The following is a 27,450-nucleotide window of genomic DNA, read 5'->3' on the forward strand; positions in this document are numbered from 1 at the left end:
CCGGAAAAGTTGGCGCTCGAACCATTTACGATGGCTTTTCTTATATTTTCATTTGTACAGAAATCAGACTAAATCCAAGCAGATCCAAGTGTCAGGTTGGGATCCGGTTTGTTATGTTTGCACTCCTGCCATGATTGGGAAAACTGTGACCACAGACACTGAGCTCCACTGGACACTCAGCCAACTAATTTTTATTTTTTTTTTTCTTTCACCTGAAAGGTTTCGACAGTCCCCTGGCCATAACTGAAATTAAACGGGTGAAAGCTGGCAATAAAATCATTTATCAGGCTGGGGTTTAAAGATTTACTTTTGAAACTGCTCTGCCAGTCCTCCATGGCGCCTCAGTAATGGAGACGCGGGTGACAGTCCAGCCAATCAGCGGCCGCGCTCGGGTTTTTTTTTTTTTTTTTTTTTCTCGACTCCGCCTCCTTCTCGTTCTCCAGAGCGAGCTGCGGATGAGGCGCACGAGCGGCACTCGCGCGACACTTTTCTCTCGCCCAGTCAACGGATTCACACAGGCGAGTAACGGTCAGTGTAACGGACACCGGGCTCGTGAGCACCGCCACACGGTGAGTCCTCCGCTTTATATTCACTTTTACACCTCTTCTAACGGACATCTCTGTACTTTAGCACTGAGATAAATGAAAGAGAAAAGAAATAAATGAAAAAAAAAAAAAACAGCTTCATAAAACATCAGTTGTGGTGATGGGGTTTGGTGCGCGCGAGTGTGTGTGCGCGCGCGTGCGTGTGTGTGTGCGCGCGCGCGCGCGGTCCAGTGTTGAGTTCACATTTTTTTTTATGTGGAAATGAATGCCATGTTATATTCTGATATTTTGGGACGTAAAATAAAGTGTTAATTCGACTCTATAAGCGTTAATAACACCGTCTGTGTTAATTCGACAGTGTCAGAGTGTTAATTCAGTGCTGTGAGGGTTAATAACGCCGTCAGAAGTGTTTTATTCCTCATCATAATGTGCCTTTACAATACAACACCCTTGTTTATAGTGAGCACTAAATTAGAGTTAATTATAGAGTTAAATTAATCCTAACACCACAGAATTAACACTTACAGTCCTGTATTAGCACCTAGTGTTGAATTCACTCATACAGGGTTAAAACTATTGATATTAATTAACACTTAAATATATGTGTTAAATATATATATCAACATTTAGCCTATAGAGTTAATAATTACTGAACAGAATTAACATCTTTAAAGTTAAAACACACCGAACAGTACAGAATTAACACCTACAGTCCTGGATAGTGTTGAATTCACTCATAAAGGGTTAAAACTATTGAATTAATATTTATATGTGTATATATATTTGTATAAAATCAGCGTTTAGCCTATAGAGTTAGTAATTACTGAACAGAATTAACACCTATAAAGTTAAAATATCCCTAACAGTACAGAACTAACACTTATAGTCCTGTATAGTGTTGAATTCACTCATACAGGGTTAAAACCAATGGAAATAACTCTGATTATGTAGAAATAGATCACTCTTGCAGTCTTTAAATGCTCACTCGAGGTGTGTAGTTCAGCTCGATAAACGTTATTAACACTGTATGTGTTCATTCAACGATGACAGAGTGTTAATTCAGTGCTTTAAGGGTTACTAAGGCTGTAAGAAGTGCTTGATTTCTCATGATCTGCCTTTACGATAAAACAGTTTTTTTTAATAGTGAGTACTGATTTAAATTAACACTTACTTACGCTACTGAATTAACACTTTGCAGTCTTGTATTAGCACCTGGTGTTGAATTCACTCGTATGGGGTAATTAATTAACAACACTTTTTCACTGTGAGTGTTGAATCAGCATTTAGGCTAGCCTCTAGTGTTAATAATTAAAGAGTTAAAGTAGAACTTCATGTTGAGAATTAACACCTAGAGAGTTAAAATATCCCCAACAGTACAGAATTAACACCTAGAGAGTTAAAATATCCCCAACAGTACAGAATTAACACCTAGAGAGTTAAAATATCCGTAACAGTACAGAATTAACACCTATAGTCCTGTATAGTGTTGAATTCACTCACACAGGGTTAAAACTATTGAATTAACACTTAAAACTGTACAAATACCTCACTCTCGCAGACTTTGAATGCTCACTCGAGAGGTCTGAGCCTTAATTCAGCCGTGCTTGTTTGTGTTTTTTTGCTCTGAATATTAATGATGTCACATGTTTGTTGTTTTTTTGTCCTTTTTCTGCTACTCTTGTATATGTATATGGGTATACACGATGTGGAGAATCTGTGACACACCTGTTTTTGGATGAAATATAAGTTTATTAGGTTTTTCCATGTTGTGTGTGTGTGTGTGTGTGTGTGTGTGTGTGTGGATGACTTAGCGAACCAGCTCCCTTCTCCTTCTAAATATCTTTTTAAATACAGGAGCTGGTGCGAAAAATCTGCTAAATCTAGAGTTTTTTTTATTAATAGGGTTTATATTAGAGATGGGAAAATAAATGATTCTTTTATGCATCACAGTTCGTCCACAAAATGGCTGCACAAAACTTCATCATCTGTGTTATAATTACTTAAAAATGTCAATGCACAGAACTTTTCTCTTGAACAATAACCACTACATTAAGCTTAGAGTTTATCACAACGGATAAAAATTATATTATTATGTTTTACCTTATAGGAAAGAATGAAAAATCGAGAATCGGTTTATAATCGAATCGTTTGGTCCCTAAAGATTTCCCACCTGTAATATTTTTGAAGTCTTAATGAACCCACGTGAACGCTGAAACTGGTAATTAAAACCGTTAATGCGACGCTGCACGTGTGAATGCGACAGCGTGGGTGTGAAATGAGCTGATAACGAAATACAGTAAGTTAGCGATGTATAATTTATTATTATGTATTTTAATTATGAGCATAAGTTTTGGCTTTCTCGATTAATTAGGCTAGCGAAAATAACACGAGCATAGCTAAGGATAGCTAATTTTATTCACTCTGTTATTGTGAACTGTCAATACTTAGGTTTTAAATATACAGTGGAAGCATATTTATTTATTTATTTATTTATTTAAATATTTATTGAGGCTCAAAGTGAAAGGAAAACCTCTTTACTCTTATTCCTAACTTGGACGAATTACTGTGATAAATATACGTAATTTTGAGATAAAGAAATAATCGGAAAGGGATCATTTTTAGCCGTTATCATACGGCTGTACTGTAAAGGTACGGAAAACAGCATGATTGAATTCTCAGCTCTGATTGGTCAGCTGCAAATCATAGGTTTATATTACATTATTTCTGATATTTGTTTCTATAGTAACAACTCATTCACAGCGACACTCTACGTAAACGGATTTATAAACATGTACTCGTCAATATGGTGAAGTTTTCTGTAAGGATTATTTAAGTTTTTTTTTTTTTTTTAACATTGATGGAAGGAGTCTCCAGTGTCAGCGCTTTGTAACATTCAGAGGTAAAGCTGTAACTTTTCCGACATCTTCGGAACAGAGGCGTTTACGCTTTTCTCTGTAACGTGAGCTTTTAAGGGAAAAAAACGGATGGAACGAGTGTTTATAGGTGCTGTGACAAGATTCGTGGCTGTTAAATGTAACTATAAATGGAAAAAAAAAAACGTGACATTGTTTTTTAATAAGTAAGGATTGTAAACATTGACAAATTGCTGTGGTGTAAGAGGAATGAAACACTGTGAGACATGGAGTTGTAGGAAATGATGAACTTCGGTGTGGAAACAGTGACTCATCACACCACTGCATCATGGATTATTTTTCTACCACATAGTGTTTTATTGCGTACGTTTTTATCTCGGTGTTAGAGACGTGCTGTGAATGTTGAATTTCTGCTTGTGGAGTAACGCTGTAAGAGTTTACCCGACACTGACGACGGATCAGGGATCATTTACGAGTGAGTCGGTGTACTTTAAATTCCACGCTAGATACATTTACGCTAGCTATAAGACAGTAATTCTCTGAAAGGAATCGTTGACCCGACCCAAGGTCGTTTATTCTGAGAGACTGGGTGTGTAGAGGTTCACAGCTCTGAGACGGAGTGATGGTAACAGAGCTGAAAATGTGGAGTCACGTTGTCGCAAACACTCCTGCGATGTTTTGAGGGAAAAAAAAAAAAAAACGTATCAAAAGACGTTTGCTTCTTTTGATATTCGGCTCATTTCCAGTGTCGCATGTCAGCTATAGTGCCATCAGCATTGTACTGAAAATGGAAAAGTGGGATTAGTGCATCCCTTGTGGTGTGGTGTGTGTGTGTGTGTGTGTGTGTGTGTGTGTGGTGTGTGTGTGTGAGTGTGTGTGTGTGTGTGTGTGTGGGGTCCAAGCACCCGCATCTGCGTATTTCAGAACCTGGCTCGATGACGATTTTCAAGAACAGAGACTGAACTGAGGTTTATTTCTGGACTCGTGTGTGTTCAGACAAGAGGAAATGAAAGGGAGAGTGTGTGTGTGTGTGTGTGTGTGTGTGTGTGTGTGTGTGTGTGTGTGTGTGATCATAGCGCGAGCTTCATCGTAGCGTCAGAGATAAGTGAACACTTAGAGTAATGACCTGCTCTGGAGGGTGGTGCACGTTATACGTGGATAAATATGTTGAAAATGGGTTGAGACGAGACGATACACGTGACGAAAGAAAAGCATCTGAAAACTATGAGTTGAACAAGTTTTCCTTTTTAAAGAGTCTTTTCAATTTAATAAGAATTTTTTTTTTCAGAAGATGTAGACAAGATGCTAAACTGCACGTCAGTAAATAAATAAAGAAGGAAACTGTAATGTCATAATAAATCTGTTCAGCTAATTTCAGCTTTATTGCTCTAAACCTTTTTTTATTTTCTAAGAAGAGAATTCAAGAAGAGCCGTTGATATGCACAAAGTCTTCAGAACAATATTTTGACATAATTTATCACAATTCGATAAGAAAGTGTCAGAACGTCCGCTCTTAAGCGTCCGCAGTGTTCACGTGTACTGTATATACACACTTTTATTTTTTATTTATTTATTTTTAAGGCAAGACACGACAGGTTCATCAGGGACGTTCTTACAGGAATTTTTTAATGAACAGGAATAAATTTACATTTATTACTGCAGATGAGGCTTTTACAGAAAACTTCTTTAATGTGTAATCAAGAAAACACAACTATATATAGTATAACTATATATAACAATAACTATATAACTGTATATTTATAAAATCTTTTTTTATGTCATTTTTAAGTATAAAATCTGACACGAATCGAATCGTTTATAACACTAACATTTTATTAAAAGTCGTCTGTAACATAATTCTAATCAGGAATAAGAATAAATGTGTAAAATTTTATGCAGATCATCTAGAAACTGAGATTTTTGGATCTGAATGTAGAAAAAGAAGATTTTTAGTAAAAAAATGTTGTAAAAATACACAATATAATTTCATACATTGACTCTAGTAAAAGAGGATTATAAAGTTTTTAAAGGAAATTGTGTGTGTTATAAAGACACAGAAATCGATATATACTGTACATAAACCAGGAAACTAGCTTTTCAGGTAGGAGTCGTTCCACTCTGTTTTAATTATATGAATGTACATGTAATCTTTTTTTAAAAAGTAATAAAAATATTTCACAATATCTGTTAGAAAGGTGTGTAGTGACGGACTTTATCGCGATATCGTTATTACACCGTCATATCGCCGGGCGCTGCGTTACAGGACTGCGTTCTACCGGGAAAAAAACAGGAAGTACAAAAAAACAAGATGTCTTCTCAGTAGGGCAGCTTTTAAATAATGCCCTAAAATGTTGAATATTACAGTATATGATACCGAGAAACTTTTTAAAATTAAATTTGACAGTCAGACGCTGTTTTTTCTACAAAAAAAAAAAAAAAAAAGACCTCCGCAAGGCAGAACACCATCATGGCAGTAATAATATAACTCTGAAAAAAAAAGTGGCGTGTTTTACTGAGATTAAAAAAGAAAAAGAAGAAAAGAAGCCCAGCTGAAAGTCTTCAGTCATCCTCCTCGCTTGAAAGCACGCCTGTATGCAAATGTCCTCGCACTTTTGTGTGCTAATTAGATCAGCGTCCGCCGTCACCTGACACGACAATGGCCTCCAGTCAGCTGCGTTCGCCGCCGAGATGGAGCCTGATAACGCCGATTAGCCGACACCTGTAATTAATTTCACCCCAGAGTGATTTATGAAGCCGTTACGTCACTTTTTTTTTTTTTTCATGGCCACCGCAATGTCAGGAGAAGAACACGAACCCGGAGAACATTTCGTTTTTAAGTCCGTAGCTGCGTTAGAAGACGTTAGCGCTGCGTTATTCCTCCGATGAGCTTCCAAAAGCACAACGACGCCGAATGATTGGAGTGGAAATGGATGATGAATGGGCTGATAAAAGGACTTGTAAACAATCGCTCTCCCATCTGTATCTCTTGCCCTCCTCCTGTTATCATCACGGGCGCTTGGAAAATCTCGTCACACTCCCTCGTTGCAATCTGGAGGAGGCTTTTTTGGAGAGCAGCACTTTTTTGGACACTGTTTGCACTTCTGAGATAAAGTCTGTCTCATTCAGAAGGACTTTTGTTGTTTTTTTTTTTTTAACTTGTGCTTGGAGAACTCCAGGACAATACCATAAAAACGTAGACAATTATTTTCAGACATGAAAGGATTAAAACACTTAATGTTGTGCTGTTATAGAAAAATAATCAACGACGGCGTGGTGTGCTGAAGCGGAGCTACTGTTACAGTACAGCCAGTCGTTGATTATTTTCCTCTAACAGCGCATCCTGAAGCGTTTTATTCCTCTTATACCTCACCAGAACAACACGCTGAACAGCACGTCCATGTGTGTGGTGTTTCTTTCTCTTGTGTCTCTACCTTTTCTTAATTCTTTACATCTTTAATTTAATTTATTTATTTTTCTGCTTTTTTCTGTCCTTTGGTATTTTTTTCTTTTCTTTGTTCTCTCTCTCTCTCTCTCAGTTCTTAAAAGTTGTGTAGCATTTTTATATAACTTTATAGAGCTCTATCAAAGTGCTTCAGAAATAAAAAGAGCCATCCATACAGACATCGTACTTTTTATCTGTTTATAGTTATATTTAGTGTTGTGGAACATTCCAGAAACTTAGGCCACAGCAGCTATAAACACTCGTTCCCTCGTCAGCCTCGCTTTTCTCTCTGTTGACATTAATAAGAGAGAAAAAAAACCTAAAACGTCGCTTGTCACTAACACCACACTCCCTCCGATCCTCTAGCACTGCTCGACTGCTCGCACCATCTCTCAGGGAACGAGGACGACCTGCATCGAGACTCTTCTCTGTTCTGGCACCTGCAGTAGGTGGTGGATGAACTTCCTCTGAATGTCCGGACAGCTGAGTCACTGGCAGCCTTCAAACGACATCTAAAGACTTAGTTCTTCCTAAAGCACTTAAATTAGCACGTTAAAAAAACTTTGAGCGCTTGTTACTATATTTCCTCTCCAGCAGAGTTTTGAGTCGGATGGTGTTGCTAGTCCGTGACCTAGAGAACCAGTATCAGGATGTTTTTATTGATAGAGACTTCAAAGCTCTTCTGTAAGTCGCTCTGGATAAAGACATCTGCCGTAAACGTTAATGTAAATGTAATACCGAGAAAGTGTAAACTCCTCTGTCCTGAAGATAGATGTCAGGAAAAAGTGTTACAGCTTTACCTCTGACTGTTACAAAGCACCGACACTGGAGACTCCTTCCAGAAATGTTACATAAACATCTCCATCACCGTATCAACGATGAGAGGCGTTCTTTTATTAGGACTACTGTTAATGATGTGTTAGAGCGAGGACGCTACTGTCAGGGCCGCTGCTACAGAAAATGACTCAACGCCTTCTGACCAATCAGATTTAAGAATTCAAAAGCGGATCTATCCGGCCGTTCCCACACAACACACTCTGACTATTGAGCGCAAAAAAAAAAAAAAGTGTTTTGAGATCTAATGCCAATTTTTTTGGCATTTATAACGCACCATCTGGGTATTAATAGGGCTCTAATCCTCGCTTAATTTCCCAAGCATGAAGATTCAAACGAAAGAATCGTGCTGTTGTTCGCACTCCAACATGTGCGCCGGAACAATCGGTGCTCAATTGACCTCCGAGGTCGAGGTCACAGCGCTCATTCTGCAGAGCTCGAGGTCAGCGTCTGAATAAATCAGATTAACGCCGACGAAAACACAGACGACTTTCTGTCACAGCGAGATGTCTCTATCATCAGTATTCCATGTGCATGTGCTTCAGAAGTCAGGGGGAAAAAAAGAGCAAAAAGAGCAGCCTGTTTTTTATTTATTCTACTGCACAGATGCTGAACGACAGAAATATTCATTGTGCGTTCAGAATTCCGCTTTAGCTTTGTTTTTTTTTTCATCATCAGTGCCATTTCCGCTCCTCGCTCGCTGCCTTGTCATCTCGCTCGCTGTCTGATGTGAGCTGTATGGAGCGCGTCCAAGCGCTGTAGGATGAAAGAACCGGAGTCCATATTCATTACGCAACTTATAATAAGTTCTCTCTCGATCAAATAAATGACATGTATTGCTATCTGAAAGCAAGAGCGAATCCTGGAGGAACGTTTCAACAGCGAGGAGCTTCAGCATCCTGACGGATTATCCCACAGCGCTGATATATTCTCCATTCTGATTGGGCGGGAGTTGTTGATTCGTTTTCTATAACAGCAGCTCGGACAGTAGTGCAGGTTTATATGAACACACTTCTTTTAATACATTATCGCTTCTAGAAACGCGTGTAATCGTTGATATGGTGAAGTTTTCTTGCTGATAAGGATAACATTTACGGAAGGAGTCTCCAGTGTTAGCGCTTTGTGACAGTCAGGGGTAAAGGGAAAGAGTTCACGCTTCTCGGTAACATGACAAGCTGCGAGGTTTTGTTGTTGCTGTTGTTGTTGTTGTTTGTCTTATTAACTTCACGAGAAAGAAAAATAGAGGCTGGTGTAAATAGAGCTGCTGTAACGTAAGCGAGAACGGGAACTAACTCGTTTCACAACGTTAAATGTACCTATAAACGAATAAAAAGTACGATGTGTTGTTTTTGTTTATAAAAAAAAAAATTTTAATCGGCAGCAAATTGCAGTGAAGAGGAATAAAAGACTTCAGGGCATGTTATTATAGGAAAATAATCAACTTACTGTTACCATAGTAACAGTAACTGCGTAATCGCAGTGTTTTATTCCTTACGTAGTAATCGTTCGTGTTCGATTTGAGACGTTAATGTACCAGGTATTCAAGTCCACAGTGTGCAGTGCATTCTGGGAGGGCGGCTAGAGCCTGTCATTTTTAAGATTGAAGACGGTGGCTTGTGGAATTGACTTTCCCCTCAGTGGATGGTGTAATTTGTAGTAAAAAGGTCTTGAGTGTGTGTGTGAGTGTGTGTGTGGCTGAGCTGATGCAATCTGCCTCGGCAGCTGCAGGTTAAAACGGAGCGCTCGTTTCACCTGGACGTCATCCATTCACTCGAACCTGCTCACTCTCAGCCAACGATTTTACAGTGACACATGGAGAGAGAAAGAGACAGAGAGAGAGAGAGAGAGAGAGAGAGACAGTGACACAGAGAGAGAGAGACAGAGAGAGAGAGACAGAGAGAGAGAGAGAGAGACAGAGAGAGAGAGAGAGACAGGGAGACATAGAGAGAGACACAGAGAGAGAGAGACAGAGAGAGAGAGACAGAGAGAGAGACAGTGACACAGAGAGAGAGAGAGAGAGAGAGAGAGAGACAGGGAGACATAGAGAGAGAGAGAGAGACAGAGAGAGAGACAGAGAGAGAGACAGAGAGAGACAGAGAGAGAGAGACAGAGAGAGAGACATAGAGAGAGAGAGAGACAGAGAGAGAGAGATAGAGAGAGACAGTGAGACAGAGAGAGAGAGAGAGAGAGAGAGAGAGAGACAGTGAGACAGAGAGAGAGAGAGAGACAGAGAGAGAGAGAGACAGAGAGAGAGACAGAGAGAGAGAGAGAGACAGAGAGAGAGAGATAGAGAGAGACAGTGAGACAGAGAGAGAGAGACAGAGAGACAGAGAGAGAGAGAGAGAGAGAGAGACAGTGAGACAGAGAGAGAGAGAGAGACAAAGAGAGAGACAGAGAGAGAGAGAGAGAGACAGTGAGACAGAGAGAGAGAGACAGAGAGAGAGAGAGACAGTGAGAGAGAGAGAGACAGAGAGAGAGAGAGAGAGAGAGACAGAGAGAGAGAGAGAGAGAGACAGTGAGACAGAGAGAGAGAGAGAGAGACAGTGAGACAGAGAGAGAGAGACAGTGAGACAGAGAGAGAGAGAGACAGAGAGAGAGACAGAGAGAGAGACAGAGAGAGAGAGACAGTGAGACAGAGAGAGACAGAGAGAGAGACAGTGAGACAGAGAGAGAGAGAGAGAGAGAGAGAGACACAGCGATCGGAATTGTCACATCAGGTGGTTTGATGTCGTACAGGGTTGAGGGATCATGTGTCGTTCTGTCGCGCCCGCGACTCTCATCGATTGACGATAGATCGTATAAGAGAAGGGGGCGTGGCCAGACATTACATACGTGTTACATCATTACAGCGAAAAAAATAGCAGAAGCTGTTACTTGTAAGACTGTAGCTGCTAGTCACTAACACTAACATTTAATCAGGGTTTTTTTTTTTAATTAATTACTTGTTAAGAATGGCAGGAATATTTGCCAAACTGTAAATAAACATAACGAGTCATTAGCTGTAACGAACCTCGTTATAAAACTGAAATAAAACCATATAAACTACGCAGGCATGTGACCTGCGGTGAACAGCAGCAGAGATATTTATTGAATTCTTGTACCTGTAACTTGAGCGAGCTAAGATGCCGCAGGGTTTTTTTTTTCCTGCTACAAAGTCAGACAACACATGAATGGTTTGTATTTTTTTTCTGACAGACATTTAAATCATCCAAATAAGTGATCGTAAGAAACTAATATACAGTATGTACAGTATGTAAGAGTTCAGGCTTTAAGACGTCTGATGTTCAGCTGTTTCTACGACGTAACTATGGAGTAAACGGCGTCGTATGGAGACTCCTGCGATTGGTCATCGCGATGGTTCGATACTATCGTCAACCGTCCCGGGCCTGAGATGCTGTTATTACCTCACAGCTGATGTTTGATATTTCGCTGCACATAATGAAACCTCTCGAGCATTTTGTAATCTTCAGCAGAGCGACACGCTGCCTTTAGAAGTGGCTAATAGCACCGAGCGCTCTGTGAAGCTCCAGTTGTCAAAATGGCCTTTGTTTTTTTTTTTCCCCCACACGCCCTTTTCCCATTTCTCGATCTCGTTTCCCACATTCAGCGTGAACCGATAATGGCCTGACGCCATTAGCCCGGGTCGTCCCTCTGTTGTCTTTTGCAATTTCAATTGATTATTCTCAAGTCGGTCCAAAGCGAGAGTGGATCATTAGCGTGTGCTACAAATTACTGACTAGCAAAGCTTGCCAAGTGTGTTTCACAACACTGACACATTGCTCTGTGTGTGTGTGTGTGTGTGTGTGTGTGTGTGTGTGTGTCAAGGCTGAAATAGACCAAATAAAACTATGGTCACAAAGCAAAGAGCAGCCGATCCCCTTATGCTCCTTTCCTCATGCAGAACCCGAGCACGGACCCGTGTGGGAAGAACGAACCCATTTCTGTTCTACTAAAGCAGCGAGACGAGCACGCGCTAATAACCTGACAACTGCAGGGCCTCAGAGTTCAGCTCTCCTCGAGCACAGAAGAGAAAAGACGAAGGGATGAAATCTGTCTAATCAGGATCCTTTAACCTTTATTCTCCGCTCGCCTCCAACGACCTCCACAACATTTTCATTCCATCACTGTCCCAGACGCCGCCACGGGCTTTCGCCTTTTCATTTATTTGTCGCAGTACAGCTTTAGGGTTTTCAGTTCTATTTCTGTGCTTAATGTCAATAAATGCCATTATCGATTAATTTTTTTAATATGTTTTTTTCCTTTTTTTTTTTCGTCCCTGTCGTGCAGCTCAGGAGCAGAATCGAAATGTCAGGCGATGTTGTGATTGCAATCAAGACGACATAAAGCAACCTTTTAAAATGAAACTTATCTTGATTGTTAAAAAAAAAAAAAAAAAAAAACTTAAAAGCTGTAGAAAGTAAGAAAAAAAAAAGATTCAGGTTTAGGGCTGCCCAAAAAAAAAGTATTTTTATATTGCAGTTCGACTCAAGGCGTGTATTCCGTGATGACCAATCAGCATGGACCACGCCGTACCACGTGACCTCACACACGCAGTCTACAGAAGGAAAAGATGAGAATGTGTGAGTGAGTTTTAAAATGGTGGAAACGAACAGACAAAATGGTGGAAAAGGAACAAATTTGTCCTAAACGCTTGTGTTTAGGACATCACTTCTGTTTCACTAGCGTCATTTTCAGATTAGATTAGCGAAGCGAGCTAACTGTACTAGCTACATACACTCGCCAGAGCCGCCAGCGATCTCTGCTACTTCCTTCCCAGCTTTATTTTTCTTCATAACGTCTCTATACACATTTAATGAGAGACTGAGGATAAGATGAAACCACGGTTATAAGTTTTTCTTCCACTTTCGTAGGACGTAACTGCAGGTAGGAGCTGAAGCTGTGAGTGAGGGACTGAAGAAACGTCAGGCGCCGTCGGATTGGTCCGAGGAATCATCCGAGCCGATCGTTTTGGATTCGTCTCCTTACAGCAGCAGAACGCATTTGCGTAGAAGTGAGAAAATCTCAGATGTCACGTGTCATTGTGAAGCATACGTGTCGTGGACGTACAGTGAAGATGTACAGTATAATCGCTCGTTAATTATTACGCAACACGGATTAGAGCTGAGAGATACGACAAAAAAATCATATCACGATATTTCAGATGATATGTATCACGAAATATAACAAACTAACAGCAAAATAGTAGCGTTGTATTTAAAAATAAACCTCTAAAAATTAATTTGACGATACTTTTATTCAAACTCAAAAGAAAAATGTGTATAACTCTGTATTAATATTTTTAATATTTAGTCAAAAATTTCATGATTCAAGGATCAAAAAGCTGCTTGTTATTCAAAAAAGTTATAAAGTTATAAAAAATCATATCACCATACCCACTCTCAAAAATGTGTATTGTGACATACTTTATCACGATATCGATATTACATCGCCCAGCTCTCACGTGGATCCTTTTCCACTCGGGCCCCTGCGTGTAAATCGTCTCCATAAAGAGAACGGTACTCCGAGACTTCTGATAGTTATGGAGCTGCTGGTGTGTGAAGTGCCAGTCGGCACGTAAAGCGCCCGAGTTGTGAGTGTATAGATGAGTTAATGGTGCTGTCAGGCTGTTAAAGGCCTCGTGGGAAAGACGTGCGATAAATATCGACGACAAGCCGTGAAAAAGTTCTCCCCGACTTAGACTACAAGCAACAGCTCTATTAGCAGGGCGCACTCCTGATTTGCGTATTTGTCAATGAGGTGGAAGTGACAAGCAAGCCCACAAACACACACACACACATACAAACACACAGAGGCTCATTTGCATCCCAATAGAGGACGGCATTCCAGTAGTCCGGCACAATGCTGAGGGGAAGCCGCTGACCCGAGAGCTCCCGCTGAGTTCTTCACACAGCTTCAATTCTCACGCCGGCTTCTCCTCCCCTCACCCAGGGAACCGCAAACAAACAGAAATGCAACCGAGCCGTAAACACCACACACACACACACACACACGCAGGTTAACAGGTTCGTGTTTGAACAGATAGACAATGGAGAAATGCAGCAGGTCGCTCACTGAGGTTCCTTCACAAGCAAGCGTTCTGTCAGATTGCTTTGTAAACAGGTTAAAAACCCGGTGTGTTTTTGGACCACCACTGATGTCAAGCAGAAGTAACAGAGTCATTGACTCACAGACCACATTATGGCCTCTCGCGTTACGTAATTAAGAGGTCCCATCTGGTCCGGGCAATGCTTCCTGACACTAATTGTGTTGGTGCACATGGTCATCCCATTGGGATAAAAAAAAAAAACTCAAACATTTAAATCCATTATCTGTTCCTGTGGAGAATAAAGTGCACATGTTGCAGTACAGAGGTGATTAGGAGGATCTACAGGGGGGCGAGGAAGCAGGATTACGCCTAGGATGAAGTTTTAGCCCCCTTACAGTAAGCACTGTCACATGCTTCAAGCTTCTTAACACTTCGCTGTGTTGCAACAAGAAAAGAACCTAAGGCTGTAAGATGTTCGGCTGGCTTCCACAGCGTGTTTGCGGAGTAGATGGATGTTCTACAGAGACTTTGCTCACCATTTCATCTTCATGGAACATGTTGGACCAAGCCTGTGATCGGTCATTACAAACGAGGCTCCGAGCATCTTGTAGATTTCACTAGCAAGCTCATTTTTGATTTATTTAACAGTCTCACGTACTAGCTCATATTCTTCTGTCTCTTTGTAAATATGGAGCGAAATAAACACCTCTTTCTCCTGTTCTGTCATTTGTTTATGCTCTTCCAACAACTCAGGATAGTTTGTCAGCACTTTGCAGCAGGAAATCTTCCTGCAGACGTGGAAATTGTCATGAAATTTTAATAGCGCATACTGGAGCGCTCATACGTGACGGCCAATACGAACATGGTTTCTCTCCATGCAACCCTCGAAGACCTCGTTTCTAAGTACACCGAGGTCTTTATTCTTCCATTTGAGCTCACGGAGATGTTTATCCCCCGAAAAAGTCACCCAACGTCTGTTTTCCGTCCACTGATTGTGATTTTTTTCAGGGCTGTAATTGGATATGGTTGTAGATAAGTATAAATAGCCGAGGAAAATGGACAGCGGGACCGATATGGAAAAAAATTACGACCAAGATGAGCAAATCAATCATCATTCTCCAGGAGCAGTGATAGCATAGCATCCTAAAACCCAAGCAGTCTAGACAGGCCCTTCAGCTCCCCCCTCCAAACATCCCGCCTCCCAAACAGACGACGGACGGGTCGATGAGTATCGATTACCCGCTGCGCCCCCCGGGGGAATGACATGGACTGGCTGCTAGGGTTTGCTAGTCCACCGAATGGAAACAGGATCAGCTCTGATGTGTTCGAGCGTGCCACCCACACTCAATTTCCCTTCACCTGATCTCCACTTCGCCCTCGCTCTTCGCCGTGAGAGGGCCACAATCTGACATGGCATGTGTCTCCTTCCATTTCGCGCAGAAGAGATGAGAGCTTGCTTTTTTGTTCACTGATCTCCTAATTGAGCGCCAATGAGTCAGGATAATCAAACATTTATTTAGGCACACAAGACACAACTGCCCTATTTCAGAGCCTGGAGGAGGCCGGACGCTTCCAGCTACCTTGTTCATCATATAGGAGAAGTGGGAGACGGGGTGTGTGTGTGTGTGTGTGTGTGTGTGTGTGTGTGTGTGTGTGTTTGGCGGGCTGTGCTGCAGCAGGACTTGTTATCTGTCACCGCCCGTGGCTGACACTCTTCTTCTCTTGCTCCTAATTGCCCCTGCGGGACTCATCAGGAGGGCTGCGACTGTCCGCTGTGTGCCAGAGCTAGCAGCAACGGCTACGCTTAGAGCCCCCGTCTCGCTCATGCACACACACACACACACACACACACACACACACCACGTCCCGCCAGCTCACTGCATCCTCCACAGGTGTCGTTGATTCTTACACACTCCCCCCATCCCCTCCGCCTGTCAGTCGTTACCACCACCTCACCAGTCTCTGCCTCTCCCAAGAGACTCGAAGGGGACTGTGTCTTTGAGGAGGAATAAAAACAAGAAAAAAAATTTGAAAAAAAAAAAAAAAACGGCAACTGCTGATGGCTCAAGGTCAGACGTAATGCTAAGTAGTCTGAAAACAAAAGTGTAAGGTTGGTGCGATATGCCGCGTTTGCTAATTAGGCTGTGAGGATGCTGTGCATAAACATAAAGCGCAAACTACAAAAGCAGCGTTGATTAAGAGTCTGTAAAAAAGCCTGTACAAGTGCTAATCCACCGCTAACATCAAACCTGTTAATCAAACCTACAAGCAAACATCTTGGCATATTTGCATGCGTACGAGCCACGGAGTTGATGGACAGCGTGAAGTCCAGGTGTCACGTCGGGTTTTATGGAGCGTGCGCTCGTGTTTATGGACAGCAGGGGAGCTTCTACGCTCCTCTACCCACGTCTCTCTCTCGCAGCAGGTTGGAATCATAAACCAACTAGGGCGGACATTTTGCGGCTGGCACAAAGGCGCTTCGGATCCAGCCGAGTGTCAGGGGATTTAGCAGGTCACAGGGCTGTGCGAGTTTGCCTCAAACGCGCTCTGACTCTAGAGTTTGGACCTCCATAACTTACATAAACTACAATTGTAAGACCGTGTCTCCTTTGTCTTTCTTTGTTATGCCCACACACACCGAACCACACACACATCGAGTCTGACAGCAAATCAATACGACCCAGCGTCTATTGTTAGCTCGTTCAATTAAAGCCAGTCATAACGGAATGAAAAGCAGAATGAAAAGCTAAAAAGCAGTGTGTGTGTGTGTGTGTGTGTGTGTGTTCATGTATCAGTGTACTATATGAACGAATCCAGCAAACGACACTCTTTCATCTGACTCGCTGGCCCTTTAACCGTCGCTCCATCTACCGCTGACCTTCCGTTGTTTCATACTGACGGACGAACGCATGCAAATGTCACCACCGCTATTGTAAATCAAAACCTCTGAGACGCGTAAATGCACTTCACGGCGAGAACGGCTGTCTCGCCTCCCGTCCCCAATCACATTTGCAATCTACTCCATAAAGCGTGAAAAGAAAAGAGAGGGGGAAAAAGCCGGGCAGCAGCCACCTTTAAGATTGATGGAGAAACACAAATTATGATGTGGTAGCAGAACGCTTTTGTCTCTGACCTCCGAGAGGTCAGCGCACTGAGACCGGGTTAATTCTTCTCATTCCTGCTGATCAAACTGCCCACACATTACCACTAACCACTTTTCTGGTCAAATGAGGGTGTGTTTTTTTTTTGTTCCCCGTAATTCAATTGCTACATAAGTGTTTTGGTCTTTAAATCGAGGCATTTAGAGTGGACTCCTATTGATTAATTGATAATAGATTTGCGAGAGCCATTTACTTGTTTTGCAGTACTTTCTGAGTCAGAGGCTAATGGTCATCTGTAGAGAGAGGAATCGAGCTCATGTGAGTTTTATCGCTCCTGTGCTAAACGGGTTCCTGCAGAACTCAGCCTCCTCTTTCCGCTTCACGCTCTCTAATCTGCGGGACACCAATTATAGAGATATCAGCGCCAGATCCGCTCAGTCGCCCCGCGGCATGGCCGTCATACGTTTCTAAGCGCCACCTTCTAATTAAGGGACAGTTGTAACGTTGATATGGGGCTCGGGTCAGCTCTAATAAAAGTCTTAGAAGCTTCTTCCTCCCAATTAATTGGTCGCACATTAGTTTTGTTTTTTATTTTGGTTTTCCTTTTTTTTTTTTTGGTTTCACAGGTGACGCTTCCCCTTTGAGCCGGCACGAAGGACTATGAGGGTGGCAGCAATCTCCACTCTACAGAGCTTTAACCTGGGCAGATAGGACGACAGAAGACAATATGAGGACTTATATGACGGCGTTCCTGTTATGGGCGTGGGCGGCCCACTGCGCGGACGCCATGACGCTTTTAAGAGGAAAGGAAGTATCACGGCGAGAGAGGAACTTGGAGACTCTGAAGCGCTCCAAGAGAGGATGGATGTGGAAGCAGTTCTTTCTGCAGGAGGAGTACACCGGCACTGATTATCAGTACATCGGCAAGGTAGGGAAGCTTTTTTACACCAATTATACGCTCAAGATAGCTTTAAAGTTTGCGCTTGAGTTCATATAAATATTAACGAAACTGTAAAGCCACAAACAGTAATTACACTCTGTTCACATTCTACCGTATAAACTGTAGAAGGTTCTCCTCTGTTCTCTTATTTGTCATGGATATTTATTAAACATTTATGTTGATTTTACAGTCCTGCAGCTTTGGATCCACATGAATAAATCTTTTAAAGCCCTCAAAAACACAGTTTATATCTTCCTATTCACTATATCTGCTCACTACTAAAGGTACAGCAGCGCACGTACATATGAGCAGTAGAACACCATTTCAGATTAAACCTACCAAACGTAGAGAATGTAGAAAATCCCAGAGCTGTGCTAACGAAAATGACCGCTGTAAGATGTTCGTCATTGTAAGAGGGTTCTCCATTTAGCAAGATCCGCAGAAGACCATCGTTCCTCTAACTTCAGATGGAAACAAGTTGTGATTCGTGACATCTGAAAAGGTGTGACACGACGTGCCATGGTACGATGGTCTGAGTTTGTCCATCTCCAAATCTGCTAGCTAGCTTTGGTAGTTTCTAATGTAGACATAGCTCACATGCCTTTATATTTCACCCCACACTCAGGCCAAAAACAAAGCTAGTTTAGTTTTCCTGGAATAGACTCCGGATCCTGACCAGGATAAAGCACTTACTGAAGATGAAGATGAATATCAATTTAAAAAAAAAATTTTTTTAATTATGATTTGCTTTACTTTGTATTTGAACTCCTTTATTTCTTTAAAATCAGATCTGGAGATCTGTGCAGGACGCCAAATCGTTCAAAGATGCATCTAAGAATCGATTTGGTTTTCTCACTCCTTGTAAAAAAACCCATATATACATATTAGATATAGATTTTTTTCCACTTTAAAGAACTTGTTGCAGATGCAACACGCTGTAAAGTGTGAGGATATCAGTACTAGGGGCAGGTCTTCTGTTTTTAGTTTTCCGTGTCAATACTGTATTGTCCATTGCCTGCGAGCATTTTCTAACTTCTATACGGGGGACGTTTCGTGTGGAAGCAGGATAGGAATCAGAAAACTCAGACAGCGAGAGAAAAGTTTCATCATCTTTCTTAATCCTCTATCTCTCAGCTGCCGTCTTTTAATAACCAGCGCAGGAGAAGATGAAAAGCGTGGGCTAGGTGATGGTGGTGTTTCTCCAGCGCGGCTCCTGCCAGGTCGAAGATGAGGAGAAGGGCGAAAGCTCGGGCCTTTCTCGCTGCCCACCATCACAGACAGAAGGGTTTTGACAGAGGATCAAAGATTAGAATATATGATAAAAAAAGAAAAGCCTCAGCTCTTCCACGCTTGGCAAAGGGTCATCACGCAGTGGGCTGTTCATGTTGGGTTGCTGGGGGCGACGAATTTACACCACCTCCATCTCTGGCAGGAGCAGAATGTAAAAGGGGTCCTGAGAGGATTTCCAGGTGGGGTTATGGATTTATAGACTCATGAACATCGCTTTCTGACATTGAAAAAAAAAAAAAAATCTTTTTTGCCTCTCAAAACGTTTCAGTCTGCGGCGTGAAGAATGAGAGTAGCAGAGGATGAATTCCAAGAAAAGTCTCAGGAGGGCTGTAAGGCATTGAAGAGTCATTGTGTTTGAATACATTTCTGTTTTTTTTAACATGGTCTCAACAAAATGTTCTGATTTTCACATGCTAAGAACAGGTGTGGTTTAATTTAATTATATCTTCAAAACAATGATTCACTTCAGCCCACTCAAAACTGTGAAAGTAATCCTCTTTTCCTTCATCAGAAGAGGGTTTTAAAAGCAAATCAGATCCACAAATCCACTCCTTTAGCATTAAAAAAGTAACAAAACACTCAATGCTTCACTCAAAGCGAATCAGTGACGGGAATTGCAAGACGAGTTTCAAACATCGGACGTGAAGGGTGGCAGGGTGGCGGCGTTTGAATTTTTGCTCATGAAACGCAGAGAAAAAAGGGCCGTGCCTCATAGAGACAGCAGGTGTGACTGGCTCTCTTTCTAATGAATATGTATTCACCTTGATTGCACATTTGATGTTTCTTACTTTCATGTGATAAGCAATCAGAACTCAATTTCACAAGAGCTCATCTGCACATATTGGCTCGACAGTACCTGCAGAGAGAGAGAGAGAGAGAGAGAGGGAGAGAGGGAGATAGAGAAAGGGAGAGAGAGAGAGTTCCTTTTCAGTTTATTGTTCTTTCCGCGTAAAAAAACAAAAAGAATACTGAGTGTAATGTGAAATTTAGGGAGTGTTATCAGCTAAAAGACAGATCCCGGGGTTGCTGACGAATGACTCGAACGATATCCCGTCCACAGCTTCACTCCGATATGGATCGAGGAGACGGCGCGGTGATGTATGTCCTGACGGGCGAAGGTGCCGGGACCGTCTTCGTGATAGATGCAAACTCGGGCGATCTGCATGCTACGCGGAGCCTGGACAGAGAAGAGAAGCCATCCTACACGCTCCGAGCTCAAGCTGTCAACAAGAAGAACGGCCAGCCCTTAGAACCCGAGACCGAGTTCATCGTCAAACTCCACGACATCAACGACAACGAGCCCAAGTTTGAGAAGGAGGTTTACACAGCTAGCGTCCCCGAGAGGTCGCACATCGGTACGCTGTTTTCAGCTTATGGTTTAAATCAAGGGTTGTCAAATGTTTGGGTTTTTTTTTTGCAGTCCAGAAAAAAAATATTGAAAAAATACTGTAACAGACACAATCAACGTTCAGCAGCTTGAGTTTTCTAAACAGCTTCTCTAGTAAAAACAGAGTTGCAGCTTATCCAATTTATACATTTATGCATTTATGTAAATTAGCTAATCACATTTATGCAAACTAGCTAGCTAGAGACTAGCGATTACGTTACCCTCTCTGGTCTGATTTGCGAACTGACCGTGTGGTTTGTTTAAAAAAAAAAAAAGTTGAATTTTTTAAATTTGAAAGACTATTGAACAGAGGAGTATGCGTTTATTTGCAAGGCATCAAATTTGAAATAGATGTATCTCATCTATTCAGAGTTCATGGCTCTAGTCAAAACGTGATCCGGTAACTTGAACAAAATATAACTCTAAATATAATATAAATCCGTATAACCAATAAATGTATTTATTAAACACATGCTACAAACTTTGACTATGATTTTTGGATTCCTCTTAATAAATACAATGATGTACTGTTTCATATAAACACACGTCATATCCGTAAACGAATTATTAATGGTTCAGCATTAAAAAGTAACTGTTCAGTCATGTTATTCGCTTATCCGGGCCTTACCCTGTAAACGAGGAAGTTTATGCAGCTGGACTCAAACAACCCCTGATTTAAACGACTATTCCAGCTATTACTGTAAAAGTCAAAGATCGTTCTAAATCACTGATCTTTGTTTTTTTTTTTGTTTTCTAAGGAACTTCGGTTATTCAGGTGACGGCCCATGACGCAGACGACGAGATGTTTGGCTTGAGCGCAAAACTGGTGTACAGCATCAGTCAGGGTCACCCGTACTTCTCCGTCGAGTCAAACACAGGTCAGATGGTCCATCCAGCGTGGTGTGCTTTCATCATAATGTGACACAGAGAGATTGAGAGAGAGAGATACAGTACGTTGCACAGAGAAAGAGAATAAAAAAGGTAGAGCAAGAGAGTACTTCAGTAATGTGAAAGGCTTGCATTATGGCCCTCCCACTCGAGCACTTTAGTCGAACAAACTCAAAGCAGTTTAATCATTTTAATGCGCAGCCTGGACCGTCTCCAGCAGAGGTCTTTGTTTAAACAGAAACACAAAAAGCTCATGCAGCAGATTAGCGTCCAGCTTAACAGCGATACGGGCGAGCCCAGATGTGACACGGACGACGGTATGCGTGTAAGTCGTAAAAGCGATATATCCATCAGGACCCAAGGTTAATCGTGCCGTTCAGAGAGAAAAAAACACACAGCAGATCCTGGACTTGGATTTGGAGTGCACTTTTTTATGAGATGTAACAGATGAACTGCTCCAACAGCCATCTGTGACAGTTTTGTGACCATTTGCAGTTATGACACATTCTTTGTTTTCTAGCATTTTCTCAGATCCGGGGTGTCACTTTGAAACTCATTTTAGGTAACAACAATATTACACTTAGATCAGTGCAAAAAAATCTGTTTGGTAGATTAATAACTAAAAGTTGTAAACTTCAGGCTTCTACATGATATGATACGATTTCAATTCTTAAGGCAACGATTCGATACCACCGTATCTGTGATGATACGATACGATATTTGATAATACCTCTGTATCTGTGGTGATACAATACGATATCTAACGATACTACTGTATCTGTAATGATACGATATAATTCGATATTTGACGATACTACTGTATCTGTAATGATAGGATATAATTCGATATTTGACGATAGCACTGTATCTGGTAGCTGAGGTTACAGCCTTCAGTTTATTGCCCCCAGTGGAATAACTTGACACTAGCTCTTTTTACACAAATTTCAATTTAGTTACAAGCCGATTTTCATTTGGAAATCACAGACTTTAAATTCATTTGGTAGGCTGGATTACAGCGCTATGATTGACTTAGAGGTTTTACATGCACTATAAGATTTGGAACGCTTCAGTGCTACACAGTCTGCTTGGCTCGGCGGCAGAAAGCAACGCCACAGCACCCGCCTTTATCCTTCAGCTCAGATAATTCACTACCTGCAGCTGCATCCCAGTAGAGGCTACTGATGCCAATTACAATCTCCAAGGCAACATAAGGGTCAGCATGCACGCAACGAGCTCTGCGCTGCTGCAGCACACCGAGGTTTTTAACCACGTTTCCATCACAACTATGGGTTTTAGCTCTTTCCCCAGAGCCTCGTCGTTCCGCGATCATCATCGTGCGGCAGAGCAAACGCAGCTTTAAACCGTCTCCATAGCACATAATGATGATCAGTACGTTACAGAGCTTTCACAGAAAAACAGAACGAAGTGCAGTTCTCTTTCTCTCTGTGTGTGTGTGTGTGTGTGTGTATGTGAGTTAAAAAAAAAAAAAAAAAAAAAACAAGCAACCCACACAGACCTTGTGTTTCCTTCAGGCATAATCCGGACTGCCTTAGGGCCCTCGGACATGGACAGAGAGCAGAGGGAGCATTACCAGGTAGTGATCGAAGCCAAGGACATGGCGGGCCAGAGAGGCGGCTTAACGGGCTCCACTATAGTCAACATCACCCTGACTGATGTGAACGACAATCCTCCTCAGTTTGCACAGAGTAAGGCAGCACCACTGCACCACAACACACACTGTGAAGCCGAAACTCTCAACACACCACTCACTGCTGTTTGCTTAGGATTTAGCTCATGAATTTTTAGTCTGCGCGCACTGGATGACAGAGAATAACTCATCGGCGTGCTTCAGCAAATTAATACAAATCAAACAACCACATCAGGGGTGGAGAAATTATAAATTTATCACTGACAGTAGAAGTAGAAATCTAACTGAAAAGGCTGAAAAGTCATAGCTAACATGTTGTAGTTGCGAAATTGGTAGCTAGTTCAGTGCACTAATGCAGACTAAGAGAAACGAACGAGTTTAGAAATTCTCAAATTTATATAAATGCCCTCGTGGTAACACATTATCGTTTCTATAGTAACAACGCATTCATAGGCAGATGCTCCACATAGTATAAGCCTGTTTTTTTTTTTTAAATGGTGTTATTTAACAAAGCGAAACGTAATCATTGATACGGTGAATATTTCTGTAAGGACACGCTTAATTAACATTTATATAGAGTTAGAGTCTCCAGTGTCAGTGCTTTGTAAAGGTCAGTAAGATTTCTGACATCTTCAGGACAGAGGAGTTTTTTGGAGCTTTCTCGGCAGCAAGTTGCAAATGTTTGTCTTATTAACTTCAAGAGAGAGAAAAAGGAGAGGCTGGAGAGGGAAGCCATTGTTCGTAGCTGCAATAACGTAAACGAGAACGAGAACTAACTCGTTTCATGGACAACATTAAGTGCGACTATAAACGGATGAAAAGTGTCATTTGTTAATAAATTAAAAATCAAAGAACGGTCTGTTTGTGTCAGAAAGTCGTCAAAAATACAGTAAGTGGATAAATGCTCCGAGTGAAAAGTGTTATACCGTCAGCCAGATTGTGTCTCCTCTGATCGCTGATTGAGGTCCATCCCAAAACGTGTTACGTTTAAACATACAGTCAATTAAAACTTTTGCAGAAGTTGATAAGGATTGTTTTGGCATTGTTGGACCTAATTGTTTGCCGGGCATCTACGAATAAAAAAAATTAAAATTAAAATAAATTTTTTTTTTAATTAAAAAACAAATAGTGATTTGTCCATTTCTGCACGTTTATCAAACTTTTTTTTATTTATCAAACCTAAAATAAGAGCACATGCTGTATGTCTGTAGAAGAAGCTGAGGCATGTGATCTCCTCCCCTAAGGTGTGTATCAGTTCAGCGTTCCCGAGCTGAGCGAGCCCGGCACCGAGGTGGGTCAGGTTCGAGCCTTAGACGCCGACATCGGGCCGAACGCCGAGATGGACTACACGGTGGTGGGCGGAGACGGCCTGGACGTTTTCTCTGTAACAGCTGACAAAACCACACAGAATGGCATCCTCAGCGTCAGAAAGGTAAAGCTGGTTTCTTTCGCCCACCTGCTGCGCGTGCAGCCCTGACTACCATCTCATTAGAGAATCCGTGCTGTGAAATAATGACTTACCTCAGCTCAGCAGGCCTGCGCATTGTCCTGATTGAACTGAGTACACAATGTGGGCGCTTTATTTCTCTCCACAGCCTCTCGATTACGAGAAAAAGAAGTCGTACACGCTGCAGGTGCAGGTGCGCAACACACACCCGGACCCGCGCTTCGTCAGCGTGGACGCTAAAGACCTGACTACGGTGCGGATAAACGTGGAGGACGTCGACGAGCCTCCGAGATTCGAGCGTCCCAGTTACGTGATGGAGGTGAAAGAGGACGCGGCTGTGGGCACCGCCATCGGGTCGGTCAGCGCCGTGGATCAGGACGCGCGCCGCAACCCGGTCAAGTACGCAGTTACACTCAGCTGTTTCTGTTACACTTACTGTCACTATCATTGCGAATCAGGAATTCATTCCTGCACATTTGGCTGTATGATGCTCTAGCGTTTTCAGTAGGGGTGGGCGATATGACAAAAATATCATATCATGATTCTTGAAGATGATATCTATCACGATATATATATACATTTGCTTACATCGAAACTTACAGCACAACTGTAGTGTTGAATTTGTATTTTAAAAAAACCTTAAAAACATGTGAGTGTCTACAAAATAATATTTAAATGGACCAAAAGGAAGAAAAATAAAAAAAAAACTGTAAAAATTTGAATATTTTACAATTTAAAGATTCAGTACAAAATTTGAAGATGAAATCCAAATTATCAAAAAGAATTCTAAAAATATTATTATTATAAAAAGATATCACGATATGTCTGATATCTTAGCAAAGTGTATTGTGATCATTTAATCAAAATTTATCACAATATTGTTATTTATATCATCATATCGCCCAGCCCTGGATGTAGATACATTGCTACCTCAGCTGCACCTCGGTAACTTCATCAGACACGTCGGCTATCGAACGCACAGAAGAACACGCCAATGCTGACGAGCGCAGCTAAACCAAACAATTTAAACCAAATAATTTTTGGCTCAGAGCCACTCTGTCTTTCAGCTGATGAGGACAAAGTGATAAATACTGACAGTGTACCAGATTTTTTGGAAATGACGATCTCATAAATATCTTTCTCAGAAAGAAGAACCGTTCAGAGATTAGATTTTTTTTCTGTTATATATAACAATATATTTACACACACATAAAGACGTAGAGATTTCACCACCAGCTTGTGTGTTTATAAGTGTTCGATTAATACCGCGATACCCTGAAACCGTGATATTTTTAGACTTTATTATTATAGCGTGAACATTTTACATGCTAACACTCCGAGTCCCCTGTACAGAAGCACCTGATTTCAGTAATGAGCGCTCTCTCTACATAATGAGGAAGCCTAATTAGTGAAATCAGGCGGAGTCGTACGCACTAAAGTAAACATCTGTGTTGAGCTGGATCTTACAAGGATGTCCTTTTGATTCGTATAATCCATTATAATAGATTCTTCTTTCTTTTCTTAATAATAATAATAATAGTAATAAAGCCGCCAGCTTGTGTGGGCCATGCTGAATTCCCATGCCGTAGTTTGTTTTTCTCCGAAGCTTCCCTGAGAGACTTCTTTTTTTTTTTTTTTTTTCAATTTTCAATTTATCTGTGTGTACAAAAGGCTTCATGTGAGTGTGTGAGATTCTGAAACGTCCGTCCCCATCAATCTAAATGGCCTTCACCTGCAGGGCTTCGTAGGCATTATATGTTTTGAATGCGAGCGGAGAACAAACATATCCGCTTTGTGTCCTCTTTTAATTCGAAAGGTCCCCTGATTGTTACTTCGTATTGAATTAAGCGTAATAAGCTTCCATTATGAAAATAAATGAAGATATTAGTTTCTACAATAAATGGGTCCTTTATTTGCTCCCCTCTGGAGATGGGTGTAAATAAGAGCGACGAGAAAGAAGCGCAATTAAAGAGCCAGAGCAGTGGACAGGGAGCACGACTTCAGGGCAGGTAATTATCAGACATCCGGGGCATCGTGATCGGGCAGCACGGTCTTGCTGAACATCAGGAGGATAATTAGCAAATGGAGCGATCCCTCTGAATGATTGCGTCTGAAAGAGCAATATTGCAAGCTCTCACTGAACCGAGAACAAATGGGCACAGGCTGCAAGCGGCCTTCAGGCTCAGTGGATGTAATCAGTTCTGCTTCTCGAAGCTGTCACCCGTTCCCGTGTTCTCCAGGCAGCAGCCCGTGTTTAGTAGCAGACGTGAAGTTACCTTGTAGGAAGCATTATTCTTCGTTCAGTATGCAGCGCCACAGCAACAGCGCTCCTCGCTAAGGAGTATTGATTCAGAGGATGGTGTCATTTCCAGGTACACAATTGATCGGCACACAGACGTGGACCGGATATTTAACGTGCACGCTGGGAACGGGTCTATATTCCTGCAGAAGCCTCTTGACCGAGAAGACCTTGCGTGGCACAATATTTCTGTGATCGCAGCCGAGTTCAGTAAGTCATGCACACACATTTTCATCTGTCAAAATATCACACTGACATTAGATTGAAACCGAGAAATGGGAGACACAAGGGCGTAGCGAGAATCCTGGCTTCTTGTCAGAACCTTAAACAAAACAAAACTTTTGATTAAAAATCATCCAGAATGGTTCTATAAAAATATCAGAGTACAAAATAAAGACATCTGGAGATCATGTTGTATATCACTCAGTCATAAAATGTACTGTCATCTTCCTAATCCTAGCCTTGTTACTTTAGCTTACGTATTATCAAACTAGAGTTTATTCGATCCACATTATACCACAGCACTGTTAAACTCTCGCTTCTGATTGTTGATTCATTTCCTGACAGTCGTGCAGCTACAAGTCACAGGTTCATATTAATGCGCTCATTCTACTACGTTATCGTTTCTATAGTAACAGCTCGTTCACTGAGACTTGCACTTAAACGGGTTAAAAACACGTATCATCGTTGATATGGTGAAATTTTCTGTA

The 27,450-nt window shown here is 41.6% G+C and overlaps 1 protein-coding gene across 3 annotated transcripts in view; it reads left to right on the top strand.

The window, feature by feature from the left end:
- Positions 1–27,450, top strand: part of cdh6 (cadherin 6) — a 47,958-nt gene that overhangs the window by 14,155 nt on the left and 6,353 nt on the right. Inside the window, exons 1-8 of one of the 3 annotated variants that reach the window (XM_026941232.3) lie at positions 430–569; positions 17,468–17,769; positions 20,132–20,426; positions 21,217–21,336; positions 22,879–23,052; positions 24,239–24,426; positions 24,590–24,840; positions 26,814–26,950. In XM_026941232.3, coding sequence (XP_026797033.2) covers positions 17,569–17,769; positions 20,132–20,426; positions 21,217–21,336; positions 22,879–23,052; positions 24,239–24,426; positions 24,590–24,840; positions 26,814–26,950 — 1,366 coding nt within the window. In that variant the 5' untranslated portion in view covers positions 430–569; positions 17,468–17,568. Of the gene's footprint in view, positions 1–429; positions 570–10,399; positions 12,706–17,467; positions 17,770–20,131; positions 20,427–21,216; positions 21,337–22,878; positions 23,053–24,238; positions 24,427–24,589; positions 24,841–26,813; positions 26,951–27,450 lie in introns of those variants that run through there. The other 2 variants (XM_053227598.1, XM_034314849.2) reach the window with 2 other exon arrangements.

Source organism: Pangasianodon hypophthalmus, chromosome 21, assembly GCF_027358585.1.
Source record: "Pangasianodon hypophthalmus isolate fPanHyp1 chromosome 21, fPanHyp1.pri, whole genome shotgun sequence".
Classification (NCBI taxonomy): Eukaryota; Metazoa; Chordata; class Actinopteri; order Siluriformes; family Pangasiidae; genus Pangasianodon; species Pangasianodon hypophthalmus.